This window comes from Acanthaster planci, linkage group LG03 (genome assembly GCF_054643075.1).
Source record: "Acanthaster planci isolate LZ-2023a linkage group LG03, COTS_SCS, whole genome shotgun sequence".
Taxonomy (NCBI): domain Eukaryota; kingdom Metazoa; phylum Echinodermata; class Asteroidea; order Valvatida; family Acanthasteridae; genus Acanthaster; species Acanthaster planci.
In genome coordinates, this window is record NC_141779.1 from 25,470,145 (window position 1) to 25,484,750 (window position 14,606).

At 38.6% G+C, this 14,606-nt stretch overlaps 1 protein-coding gene across 2 annotated transcripts in view; it reads left to right on the top strand.

Annotated features, from left to right (window-relative positions):
* The window catches only part of LOC110981068 (diacylglycerol lipase-alpha-like), a 43,453-nt gene that overhangs the window by 12,146 nt on the left and 16,701 nt on the right, over nt 1–14,606 (top strand). For both annotated transcript variants that reach the window (XM_022238277.2, XM_022238278.2), the window contains exons 2-6: nt 8,907–9,115; nt 12,514–12,615; nt 13,468–13,630; nt 13,969–14,053; nt 14,284–14,496. In XM_022238277.2, the coding sequence (XP_022093969.1) occupies nt 8,907–9,115; nt 12,514–12,615; nt 13,468–13,630; nt 13,969–14,053; nt 14,284–14,496 (772 nt within the window). The remainder of the gene's footprint in view (nt 1–8,906; nt 9,116–12,513; nt 12,616–13,467; nt 13,631–13,968; nt 14,054–14,283; nt 14,497–14,606) is intronic.

The window sequence follows — 14,606 nt, forward strand, 5'->3', positions numbered from 1 at the left end:
ATGGTTTGAGATTGCTCCAACTGTACTTCTTGCAGGCTGGCTGCACTGTGAAACCTTCCTCATAAATCTTACCAGAGTTTCTTATTTGTCTTACTCTACATTCTTAACCCAGTTCCCATACCTTGGCCTGTCTGTCTGCTCTGTTGGGGATGTGCACTTTAAGTTCATCAACAGATTGACCTCAGAACTCTCTCCATTTGACTGGGAATTTAGGTGGAAATTCAGAGAGGGAGAATTGTATTTACATGTAAGATATGTACCACACACGTACACAAAAGAGATCATTATTATACATATACATGTGTGTATTTTTAAAGATAACCACTTTGCTGAGAGAGCTGTTTACTTCATTGTACAGAGATAATGGTTCTTTCGAATGATGGAAAGGGGAGTGTCAATCTGAGGCAATTATCAGTGTTGTAGTCAAGATCAGGCAGTCCGAGACCAAGACCAACAGACCGAGACCAAGACCAGGCCAGACAAAGTAACCCAAGACCAGCCATGCAAGACCAAGACCACATTTGTAAATAAATGGATAGAAATCATCTCTGTACATTGACACAAAACCATGAAGATGGGCTGTAAACCACAGAACGACATGTACTGGTATGCGTTTGACAGAATTGTCCTGGAATTTAGCATTGTTTTTTGTTGTTACTTTGCAGTTTGAATTCTTCAATGATGTGTTTACTTTTTGACCTGCTCTGAATGTCGGGACATGCATATTGCATGCAATCAATGCAACCTAAAAACGCAATAAAATTAAAATAAAATTTCCTTTCTAACTGTTTTATTTCTCATTCATAAACACTTGGGAGCCTCACTTTTTGCCTGGTATGGCAGGCAGCACATGCATGTAATTCATCTGTGTTAAATGTTATGACAAGGTTCGCAGGGAGACAGGCCTGGGATTTACATGTACTTTGGGCAAGCAGGTGAGTTTGAAAAACAAAAATATCTTGAAGTAGGAAAAACATTTCCATACAACAAGTATAAAAATAATGGGGCTTAAATGAAAATTAAGAACGAAAAATAACGGCATTCATAATTTTATGCATTTCAGCTCAGTTTATTTTGAAATGATAAAATTAAACCATTTTTTTTTTCATTTCAAACTACATGTAGGGACTGTAATGCAAACATGTCATCACATTCCATTAAAAATCAAATACAAAACAGTTTTTGATTGTTTGAAAATTTTAAGCCTTAAATTTAGATTCTTTTAAAAATTTAAACAAACATGAGGACTGAAAGATCATTCCCAGAAGTAGCCTGGTACATGGACGTACTTCATGGGCTTACGGTCAACTCGGTCTGTAACCAATTTGATCCGAGTCAACTGGGTCCCAAGTCCACTGGGTCCCAGGTCAACTCGGTCCCAGGTCAACTCAGTCCAAGGTCAACTCGGTCCCAAGTCATCTCGGTCCCATTTAGGAGTTGGGCCCGAGAAGGCTACTTTTCAAGCACAAGCTTAGTGTAGATTGAAAATGTATGCCTCTTAGAATATTTTTGCTGGTGATCGCGTGTTGTATGTTTTGTATGGAGCTGTGCCAGATCAGGCCTATGAATGAGTGGCGCTCGACAGTCTCTGCTCCGCTAATGATGTACCCACGCAGCATGGACTCTTTTCACACTTTCACACAAATAAGAAAATAAATTGTTTGACAAATGATGGCACGCTCCCATTCGGAGACTTTTCTTCTCTGTTGACTTTATTGGCTTATATTTAAGCTTCGATTGGTTTCTGCCTTAAATGCCCAATGTACGAATTCTGTGGTTAGATTTTTGACATCTTGTCAGACTTTTGCAGTTGTGGGCGGAGTGACCAGACCAACATGTACCACCCAATTTCCGACGTTGACTTGGGACTGAAATAACTTGAGACCGAGTTGACATGGGACTGACTTGACCTGGGACCGAGTTGACCTGGGACCGAGTTGACTTGGGACCGAGTTGACTTGGACCGAGTTGGTTACCGACCGAGTCAACCATTACCCCTTCATGGAGTGATGGCAGCGCACATGTTTGATGAAGGCAGACGTTGTTCCTGCCTTATCGCTGATGCTGGTTTTTTCGTGCAAAAAACACACACAGCGACATCTTTTTGGCTTCCCGTTTGACACCAACGTATTCCTTGTGGTAATTGAATGCATAATGCATGATTGCTGAATTGCCAGACATGATAGCCGGAAAACACTTTCTGGTAATCATGACATTAACAACTTACACACCACCAAGGCAAAGGCACGTGGTAGCACACGTTGTGCCAAAGATGCTATCACGGAATGGTGTCTTGTTAGTCAAGTTTGATATCAACAAACAGTGCATAAATAAGCGTTTGGTTACCAGACCATGTAATGGGACTACGGGTTCATGGGTACCCCGATGACAAATGACATATCTTTTTACGGCCGGTAACCAGTGACAATTATTTTGGGGGCTGTCACACGCTATTTTCTTCCTGGTGCAAGCTTCAACTTTGTGTGCGCAAGTTTAACTTGGAGTGCGAAAGCATTAAACTTTGGCCGCACAAAGTTTAACCTTGGGTGCACACATAATTTGCGCGAAGGGTGAAGTTTGCGCATGACATGCTACTGCCAGCTGTAGCCAGTCCTTAACGGCTGTACCTACGTCTTGGGTCTCGATTCAAGTTTTTTGTAGGCCTACAAACAATCAAAATTCATCTCCAATCAGGGATAAATGGTGCAAAGTGTATTTTTAAATTGGTCTTGTACTGGTCTTGGCCGAAAATTCCGAGAACAGGAGCTCAAGACCAAGACCGAGACCAATGATTTGAGACCAAGACCAGCATGTTCGAGACCAAGACCACGTTGAAACTGGTCTTGAGACTAGTCTCGAGACCAAGACCAGTCTCAACAACTACAACACTGGCAATAATGCACTTAGTGAAGCTTGTTTGAACTGTTTAATTGTTGCAGGAGATCCATGATTACATGGTTCTGCCATTACAGTATGCGCAATATTTGCAACTTGTAATTTTTATTAATATTGAAAAGCCCACTCACGACTAGGCCTACCCGTACATTGTATACTGAACCCTATTTGACGCTGAACTTACCAGTATGTATAGGCAAACACAGGCCATTTCCTCTGTTTCCCTTGGTCTTTGCCTCAGTGGCTTTAGAAATCTCTTCAGTAATTTGATTTTCTACTTGACTTGTCCTTCCTCTTGCCTTGTTTCACCCAGATCAGCATCACAAATCTACTTCACAATCCCTAAATTCTGATTTCAAGAGTGATTTACAGTACTTGACCTCTTGCATAATGCACCAGTCTTAAAATCCAAGTTCTGAAGCAGAGAATCCCATCTTCGTAAGAGTGTTTCTGGTATTTATTACTCTTGTGGGCTACAATACCTCCCTCATCACAATCAACATTGACCTCTGTGGTATCAAGAGAAATGAATTCTTGGCAAATTGCAGGGTTTATTTGCTGACCTAACACAGCATGCAATTTGTTTCCATGCCTGTTCCATTACCACCCAAACAAGGGTAATGGATCCCAAGACTAGCACCATGAATATAAGCTCTTCTGTGTTGCTGGTAATAAAGTCAGTAACCTTATACATGTACATTTGAGACACCTAATGCATCATTCTGGCCATTGGCTGATTTTCCTGGGTGGTTTAGATGGGACATGAAATGGACCTGTGTCCTGTGTGGTATATTACAATACCCTATGGGTGATCAAGTTGATTGATGCTGCTTTTAGTAGTGTACCATTACCTCCTGAACCTACTTCGCCCTTACATGGAGAGTGTATTAGGTGTCCCATTGTCCAGTATAGATGGATCCCACTACGACACCTTTAGCATCGATCTGCGCACTTCCGCATTTGAAAACGAGGCTGTATGTGTCAGCTTCAATTCTTAATATGATCAGACAATTGAAAGTAAGGAGTCAAGACACAAAATATATAAAGGTATGTTAAATTCAGACTTTTCAGGCTGCAAATTTTTGTGGAAGAGTCTTTCAGGATGACTCAACACGTAAAATCAATAGAAAAAATAACGACAGTTGACCGCGAACTAATGTACCTGCGATGGTCGTGTATCTTGTGCAGTGGGCGTGGTTTAAACTGAAGTGCTGTCACACTTACGTGTACAAACCGGATACTCCATGTACTGTGTGGACTCCGCGGGCGTGCACGAGGAAATTCAACACAGAGAGCCTCGGTTTCGATGCTGATATGTGCAAACGGCGCTAATGTGAAATCCCTCTATAGCTGTGTACTGAAGTTCTGTTACCATGGTTACATGTTTGTGTTTGCTTGGATATTGTCTGCAGATATTTATGCATAAACTTGATTAATATTCGAGCAAACTCTTACGGAGACCTTCAGATACCGTATTTCTGACATGTACCGGTATACATGTACATGTATGGTACACATATCTACCTGTAGCTGTACGTACATTGTACCAGTAGCCAACTTAATGTACTTTGTCGTTCATAAGCACTACAATCACAGTCTTGGCTTTGAAGCCACAACTCTGAGCTGGGCCAATATTTGGATACTAGATCAATTATAGAAGGCCTTACATTCAAATGTACCGGTACAGTTTTGAAATTACATTTATTTAAAAAAGAAAATCAACAAACTAAAAAGGGAAACATACATACATGTATGTACATGTACAGGTACATGTACTCGTGACACCTTGTACTGTACATGTACATGTAGGTCTTCTCTTTCAAAATGGCTGCAATTTTATTTGACACACATTAGAGAAAATTAAAATGTATCTCACTGAAGTACATACATGTCATACATATCTGTGAATGTCAGATGGTAACCCATCTGTTACAAAATCAATACCGTTCATGGCTGGGCTTTTCTAAATCTAGGAACACACACAGAAGCTTAGTTGAAAGAAAAATCTCCCTAATGGCTTGGGCATTGTATTGCATTACTTGTGTGAAATGTCATAAATTGGTTGGGCCTGGGTGGTATAACGAGAAACCTTGGCTTGCTTGATGGAATTTGATCATGGTAAGGATTATTGCCTAGCCGTTATGCATGAAGTTCACGCTTTGACACATACATGTCCTGTAGCAGTATCAAATTGATACAGTTGCCTGGAGCTTCCATGATGTATTTAGGCCACCAATGAGCCAATTCTTATCCAAATTTCTGAGTGATGAAACAAAAGCCTTTTTCACTGAAAATATTTATATAAACTGGAGTGCTTTTATGTTTTCTATAGATACAGTTTCTATAAGAAATATTCATTTGTGTGACCATTTTGTTGGGAAATAAATTGAAGTTAAAAAAAGGAAAAGTAAATTAGAAATGGGCAGAATTTATGAGTTTTGGACAAACTTGCGGAACTTTTACAAAACAGGGTTTCATTTTTCAAAGAATGAGTCAGATTGTTTGTAGATTTGGAGGCTACCATGGTACATATATATGTGACTCACAGGCGAGCACTTTCAAACTTCCTTGCAGGGAATTCAATGGAACATTTTGATGGTTTAAAGTTGACCTAGTGGGATTTTCGTGTATGTACATACATGTACACGTGTACATGTAGTATGCGTACATGTACCGTATGCTTACACACACCTGCTAGGCAATTGTATCAGGAAGAGGATACTACCGTAGTAGGAGCTCAGCTGGTTCATTACCTGAAGTGATGGACACTAAACTTCTGCTGTTGAAAATATCTGTGATTTGAGGACATCGTGACTGTGTTTGGCCAAAGTTGTCCAAAAAGCAAAAAATATCGCATTTTGGGGTATTTCTCAAGCAACATCATCATAATGCCATGGTAAGTTTTGATTTTGGTACTACCGGTAACTTGATTTGGCCTCAATCAAAGCACGTGTGTGTGCTTGGGTCTACAACAACTATCACCTTTTTGACAAAGAATTGGATGACTTTGTAGAGTATTCTCTTGATCATTGATGTACATGTTCATGTATGTGTACATTACCCAAACAATAGATGAATATCAATGAATGTTGTTGAACAGAGAGCCTATAAGTAATTTTATAAGAGTTTTTTGTCATTAACAATAGACTATCTCATTCATTATGTCTGATGACTCATGAGTATTGAATGATGAATATTCCTATGGAAAAAATGTTATGATTTGTGCAATGAGGTACGCTTCACCTGTATTCAATGTGATTAGTAACACCAGTGCCAAGCCACTTTACAGCTTAGCAGTCATGTACATGTATTCAGCACTCTCAGTGACAGGTGGTTTATTATTTTGTAAATGTTTGTAAACCGTATGAGCAAAGGAGATTGCCCTGCAACAATTTAGGGACATGAAGGTACAATGTATGTTTACATAAACTCCCCTGTCCCTATGTCCTCTGATTTTTATGCTCAAAAATAATCCTTGTGCAAAAATACATGTAGCCCCAGGTCTGAACACATGCTGTAAAACTGTCATCATCCATTTATTTAAGGATGTGATTTCCTCCAAGCAGTGATGATGAAATAATTTTTTTTTGGGGGGGGGCTATGTTGTGAGACCACCAGACATAAGCCACACCCCATGATAGGCCCTGCAAGAGTGGGAGTGGGTGCCATGCCACCCCAATTGATCGAAAACCTGGGACCCCCTGCACCCCCTTTTGCCGCCAGCATCTCCAAGCTGCTTCATTTGTACCTGTACAGAGATGATGCCTGTTGCTGACTGTATGTACATGTACACGTACAGTGTACATGCATACATGTACATACTGTACAGTACATGCAAATGCCGTACATGTATTGTTACCCCAGTACATGTGATTTCCCATATTCTGTTAGGCCTACATGTACGTGTAGCTATCAAGCATGCAAAAATATTAATCGTACTTTGTATTGAAGAATGTCCTTCCCACTTGTTGGCCTTGAGTTTGACAATTGAGCCAACCCCTTTGGAAGACAGTGGTGTGTTGATGGGGCAGTGCTCAGACATAATCAAATTGAATTTGTGTATACACCTACAGTACAATAAACAAGCGTACTTCAGCACAATGAAGCAATCAGTTGATTCAGTGATGTTATTAATTAAACCAGCACAATGAAGCAATCAGTTGATTCATTGGTGTTATTAATTAAACCAGCACAATGAAGCAATCAGTTGATTCAGTGATGTTATTAATTAAACCAGCACAATGAAGCAATCAGTTGATTCAGTGATGTTATTAATTAAACCAGCACAATGGAGCAATCAGTTGATTCAGTGATGTTATTAATTAAACCAGCACAATGAAGCAATCAGTTGATTCATTGGTGTTATTAATTAAACCAGCGCACTGGAGCAATCAGTTGATTCAGTGATGTTATTAATTAAACCAGCACACTGGAGCAATCAGTTGATTCAGTGATGTTATTAATTAAACCAGCGCACTGGAGCAATCAGTTGATTCATTGGTTTTATTAATTAAACCAGCACACTGGAGCAATCAGTTGATTCAGTGATGTTATTAATTAAACCAGCGCAATGGAGCAATCAGTTGATTCAGTGATGTTATTAATTAAACCAGCGCAATGGAGCAATCAGTTGATTCAGTGATGTCATTAATTAAACCAGCACAATGGAGCAATCAGTTGATTCATTGGTGTTATTAATTAAACCAGCACACTGGAGCAATCAGTTGATTCAGTGATGTTATTAATTAAACCAGCACACTGGAGCAATCAGTTGATTCAGTGATAATATTAATTAAACCAGCGCACTGGAGCAATCAGTTGATTCAGTGATGTTATTAATTAAACCAGCGCAATGGAGCAATCAGTTGATTCAGTGATGTTATTAATTAAACCAGCACAATGGAGCAATCAGTTGATTCAGTGATGTTATTAATTAAACGAGAAACAACTACCCGTAGGAGTTCAATAAAATCATGAAAATAAAACCAAAGTTACATGTACATGTACCATACGTGTACAATGACATTGCTTTTTGTCTGGGAAATTAGGGGCAAATTTTTGTCCTCGAAATGCAGTTCCAACTTTCTGAACAAAGGAAATTGTCCTTTGAACACCGCAAAAGCCCACCCATAAATGTGCCCATAGAAATTTGTTACAGGGGTGTGGTGACTACCGGTACGTACAGTACATGTACATGTTGAGATATACACAGGGATGTTGTTAGGGCCAAAAAAGGTATGGGGATGAATTCTTGTCCCCGAAACACTGTTCCAACTTTCCTGACAAAACTGTCCCCTAGTCAGGAAGGCCTACTGGTACCCATTCAGCCATCCAATCCAATTCAAATTCAATTCAAAATACTTTATTTATCCTTCAAAAAGCAATTACACTATGTTTGGACAGCTCATTAAAACATAAATTACCAACAAATAAACTACCAGTACAAATGATTAATGATATCAAAACACTCACCAACTGCATACATGTACTTGATTAAAATAGTGTATTCTAGTGTATACTTGTGATACCTTATGCTGTACATGTACATGTAAATGGTTTAGACAATGAATGTAACCATGACATAAAATACATGTAAAATAGTTAGTAAGATTTAAAATAACAAGTCTTGATGCTTGCTTCATATTGGACACAATGTATCCGGTTTGTAGGGACCATTCCGTTTTTGTTGAATGACACAACAAATACCGGTCAGTGTTGGTTGAATATTTATTACGGAGACTCAAAAGGTTTTAGGGACTCTTGTTAGCCATCATAAGTCAGGCCATATTTGTTAACAAGATTTTCCTTATTCTGCTTAGCCAGCTTGGCAGCAAGATCTACCATACTTTTCATGTGTGTCTTTGACATACCACTGCATGAACATGTACATGTATGTACATGTATGTTTGCTGCTATAGTCAAAATTCTACATTTTCTGTTCAATAACTACAGAATGGTTTTATACCACTTTTCATTGCTGAAATGACTAACATTTTGTGGTTTTCTTTCAGGCTGATTGGCCTCTCAGTCATCCTAGGTATTTACAATCCTACAAGCGAATCTTGTTCCTCCAACCTTCGTAATTACATCTTGGGATACATAGTGATCCTGACAGCATGTCTATTTGTAGAGGGCTTGATTGTCTTTGTCAGCTTAAGAGGCACCATATTCTACACACGTCCCAGATCTTACATGGAGTATTTGCTGTATGGCCGGACAGGTGGGTGGACATTTCAAGAAAGTTACATTTATATTAAAGTCAGTTTGTTAGGAATTAGAGCGTACTTGTAATTTTGATAAAAAGAGAAGTCTGTTCCATTTTGACTTACCTGGCATCATACCGGTATGTTTACATGTACTGACCCACAGCAGCAAATCTGGAAACAAAAAGTAGTTATCGCTCCATTTTACAAACCCTGAAACTTTCTTTCAAAAGGAAAAATGTTAAATTCAACAATCAAGCTAGAAATATTTGTTCACAGAAATCCTCTGTAGTAAGATAGGAGGGGGGTGTCTACTACATGTACATGTATTTGTAGGGTGTGGACACTTACAGTGTACATGTATTTGTAGGGTGTGGACACTTACAGTGTACATGTATTTGTAGGGTGTGGACACTTACAGTGTACATGTATTTGTAGGGTGTGGACACTTACAGTGTACATGTATTTGTAGGGTGTGGACACTTACAGTGTACATGTATTTGTAGGGTGTGGACACTTACAGTGTACATTTATTTGTAGGGTGTGGACACTTACAGTGTACATGTATTTGTAGGGTGTGGACACTTACAGTGTACATGTATTTGTAGGGTGTGAACACTTACAGTGTACATGTATTTGTAGGGTGTGAACACTTACAGTGTACATGTATTTGTAGGGTGTGGACACTTACAGTGTACATGTATTTGTAGGGTGTGGACACTTACAGTGTACATGTATTTAATCTTCCTGCACACAGAAAGGTGTAATCAATTCTAATTAATGAAATTAGATTCAGAAGTTGTATGGTGTAAAATGCCTTGATCTTGTGTTTATAATTGTTCCTATGTATTGTGTACATTTACTGGTAACATTACAAATGATCTGTCATCGCATAATGAAAGTTGCGACCTGGTACAAGTACAGTGTACATGTACACATGTATGTGCATGGTACCCACAGTGCATGAATTAAATATCTGTACCACTTCTATGCTTGCACTTGAAAAATTTATATTGCGATAAACGTACATAATTGCTTGTGAGAAATCGGTGGAAATGTGTGGTTGAAATCGCTATTCCTGTATTAACCAGAATGAAGAGTGCCCACTTACATGTACATGTAGCTCACATTAGCACAGATGTCAACACTCAGTCAGACATCATTTATGTGTACATGTATATTGGTGTCTACAGGTTTAATTCATCCAGAAGGTTTTCTTTTTAGCTAGAGTTGAACATGTAGCAGTTCAGCATGGAAATTCATGGTTGAAATTTACTGCTGGCTTCAATTGTGAGCAAATCAGACACACTCTGCCAGTGCACACGGCCTACATGTACGTACAGCACATGTAAGTGCAAATCTTTACATCATCAGACTTTGACGATAGTCTGACATCTTTGTCAACAAGTTGAATTTGTCCAGCATTTTTGAATGGGCAACAAGATCTGTTCCTCCCTCTAACTGCCTACATGTACATGTAAATGTACCCTACAATATACGTGCATGTACATGTACATTTACTGCTTCTACATGTATTTGCATTTTGCATCCAAAGTTTACAAAAATGCATGTACCGGTACATGTACACTGTACACCATTTGTTGATGCCAGTTTTGCCTCAAAATTTACATTTGCCCATCACTGTGGAAGAGGGTAGTAGTTTTATTTACAGTTTAAATGTACAGTTGTACTTAAATAGTACGCATTTATTAATTGATGCTTTGGAAGCTGTGCACTGGAGGTTTTAATACTCTGTAAATTATTATTTTGATTTTTCATAATGGCCAGCTTATGACAGTTTACTAACCACTGGTACATGTACTATTGGCCAAATAGCAGTTGCATGTGAAGAGAAAAGGCAATTTGATTCTGAAATACTTCTAATATCAACGTTTTGCATTATTACACTTGTTCATGGTTTCTGAGAGGCCTTCTGAACTCCATATTAAACACTGATTTTTCTGTCGCCTGTGTTCATTGTACAGAGAGATTAGAACATGTAAGGGTATTCCGTTGTCATCACACATGTACAGTGTACATGGCCAACAAAATAAACAATCGGTTATGAACACACTTGCCATGCATCCCCCTCACAAAAGACAAGTTATTTGTTGGTAACATGAGAGAGAGTAGGCCCAGCGGCCCTCATCACATGTACTGCAGTACATGTACATGTAGTCGACAGCCTAAACAAGAGAGACACAATCAGATTACATGTGTGAGCTTGGAAAGGATAGCCTATCCCCCTGGAGAGAGTTTTCTTGGCCTGAAGTCAAGGAATTGGGTCAAGCATAACAACTGCCACCACATATATGTATAAGATTTATTCTCAACCCTCAAGCCGAGGCAGGCAAGAACTGTACCTGCCTTCACACCACAATAAATTGGTTTGTTTAAACCATTTTGGTTTCATCCATTTCGACAAATAAGGGTTTACATTCTTCAAAGACTGCATGATGATGTGTGAGGACCATTGGTACCTGTACATGTACATTGTACTGCATGTACTAGTAACAAAATATTTTTTATTTTTAATAGTAATCTTACTACTGTAACCAGCTGTTTAGACTACGTGTATTGATTGAATTTAATAAAAAGCAAAATACGTCTAGGCACATGTACTGTCATCTCTTTAGATTTGATGAATACTTTTCCACTATTGTTCATTGTTGACTTTCTGTTAATATGTTGTATTATTGAATACAACATAATCGGATTAGTGACATACATGTACATAGTACAATCAGAGTTCTAGAGTCACTTTTTTGAAAGCTGGAAAAAATTTATTTAGGGAAAAGTTTTTTTTTCTGTTCTGTTATATTTTGACCAGGTTTTATCAAAAGAATTTTCACACTCTTACAGGATTGTTTTGAAAAAATTCCTAAATGCTAGAATGTGTTTGTCATATTTGAAACTAGCACTAAACCTCGACTTCAACAAATGAATATGCTCGCCTTTAACCTCGAAATTATGCTTTGAATAGCGCCATGCAACGTACCGGTATCTACATGTACATGTATAGAGAGTTGCTGTCTTCACTAAAGCCATTTTGTTTCAAATCCTGTCACCAAAGCGCATCCCTGGTGGTACATGTATATCAGATCTGTATTCACACCCAAAATACACTGTACATGTACAGTGTACATGTACCATACATGTACTGTATGTCCATCTTGGATCTGTCTTGAGCCATTTTTCTGATTGATTAATGCAGATGCATGCATATACATGTACATGTAACAGTCAACTGGTTCCGAAACAAAATAGTGTCAAACATACCAGTATCCTCATGTCAAAACTAGCCCAACTGGCTTCGGTGACACCATTTTACATGCCACTTCAACAAGCAACATACATGTACCAATTCACAATAACTCAGCTTTGTTTTATATTGTTTCCTCCTTTTTCTTGACAGTGTTACTCCTACTGTGTTCAATCTGGACCATTCTTGGCATTGTCTGGTTAGCACAGTCATACTCACAGTGCAAAGTCCTGGCCATCAAAAGCTCAGTACTAGGTAAGAATTTTCTTTCTCTTCCATTCCTTATATTAATTGACATTTATCTTCTCCATGCTGCACTGGGTGATCCCAAAAAGATTCAACTCAGAAGTACTTGTAACTTTCATTTTCTCCCAATTTACATACACTGTACGTGTTGTAAGCCTTTTGCAAGTTAAATTTGAATAAAAACTGGTACAATGAGGTATTTGATAACATAAACATACAGTACATGTAATTTGAATTCCCCAAACTACAGACACTGTTTCTGTACCTTATGACTTGGGGTAAGCTTTTGCTTAGTAACCGCTGTCTCTGGAATGGATTGGTTCCTTTGTGCCCTTCTTATCCATTGAAAAACAGTGTACCTGGTATTGGTGCAAGACGCCACTTATACATGTACCGGTATAACTAAGCAAAAACTTGCCCCAAATCACGAGTAACTGCAACAGTGTCTCTGGCATGGAGAATTCCAATTGTTACATTCATGTGAATTTAAAGAACTCAGTGTACCAGATTTTTTTTAAATTTAACTCGCAAAAGGCTTATTTTCAGAAATTGGTTTTGGTACCAAATTGAAGCTTACCTGTGGGAGGTTATCTTGTCAAAACTAAAGACTTCATTTTAATTTGATGATGCGTTGTGGAGATAACACTGATTGCACAATTTTGGGCATGACTGTGGAAATGCTCATTAGCATAAAAAGCAAAAAGGCGTCAAAATACCATTTGAAATAGTGAATTAAAAGCTTAAGAAGGTTAACTGAGACACAAAGGTGCAATGGTTTCACCCTTAAATCTGAAGTAATAGTAAGTTGGCGTTGCCTTGGCAATCCATCTGTATCGTTGTTGATCAATTTCTTTTCTCCAGGTATAGTGCTCTACAATCTCCTCTTAGTTATCCTCATCCTTGCAAGAGCCTGGTGCCTTTATGACTCGGCCGGTCGTAGCTTCGTTCATCTCAAACGGACAGAGAAACAGTGTGCAATGCGCCGCTCAGCCAGTAGAGTGGAAAAAAATAGAGTTGTACAACTGTGAGTCTCTCATGACCCTGATTTCCTTTGATTCTATCTTCTGCCATATTTGGCAGGATTCAGAACCATTTTGTTACTTTACAGACTGTTTCACAATGGGTGTGTTGTCCATATGTACAAAATGTTTATAGTCATTTAGTTCATATTGTTACGTGTTAATTGATAGAGGAAGAAATACTCTTTAACAAATTCTGCTATAGAAGTACACATAAACTGTATGCCTCAATATATCAGACCAATAGTTCATGTTCACCTCATACCTTGCATAAACTGATTCCGTTATTTTCCAAATGACACATTTTCTTTTTTTACATTCTTCCCCCATTGAATACTTGTAGCAAAACAAGAGCATTGTATGAGCAGAATTGGCAGAAACGATTCCACCGTTACTGCTGCTGCATACAAGTTCAAGAACCCCAGGAGGTAAAGTGTTCTTATAAACATCTGGACAGTTCTTCTATTTGAATAACATACATTGTATTCATATTAGATGGCGTATTTGGGAAAACTTTCAGTGCGACACTTGAATAGTCTTTATTTTGTATTCAGCAGCTTTGCCCGATTTCCCAAGAAAAGTGGTAAAGATTTAACCGACATTTCTTGTACATTCACAAAGACTATTTACTTTTCTATTCACCTCCATGTACCGGTAGAGCGCCTTCACAGAGATTGCGCTTCTCTTCTCTGATTTCTTTCGTGACTTGGACATTGTTCCATCAGACATCGTGGCTGGTTTAATGCTCCTGAGAGAGGAGCAAAAGCAGAGCCGGCGATCAGTGGAGCAGAATCCTAACAATAACATCCTTAAGTTCTTATCTGGAGTGCCCATCACGCCAGACACCAAGTTTGCTGATTTCAGTAACCATGTAAGCCGACAGTCTTGAAAAAATAAAAAATTCCTACTGACTTTAGTACAAGTGTTTTAAAATATGCAGAGGGAATTCCGTGTGTACTTGCAACAAATAACTCCAGTAAA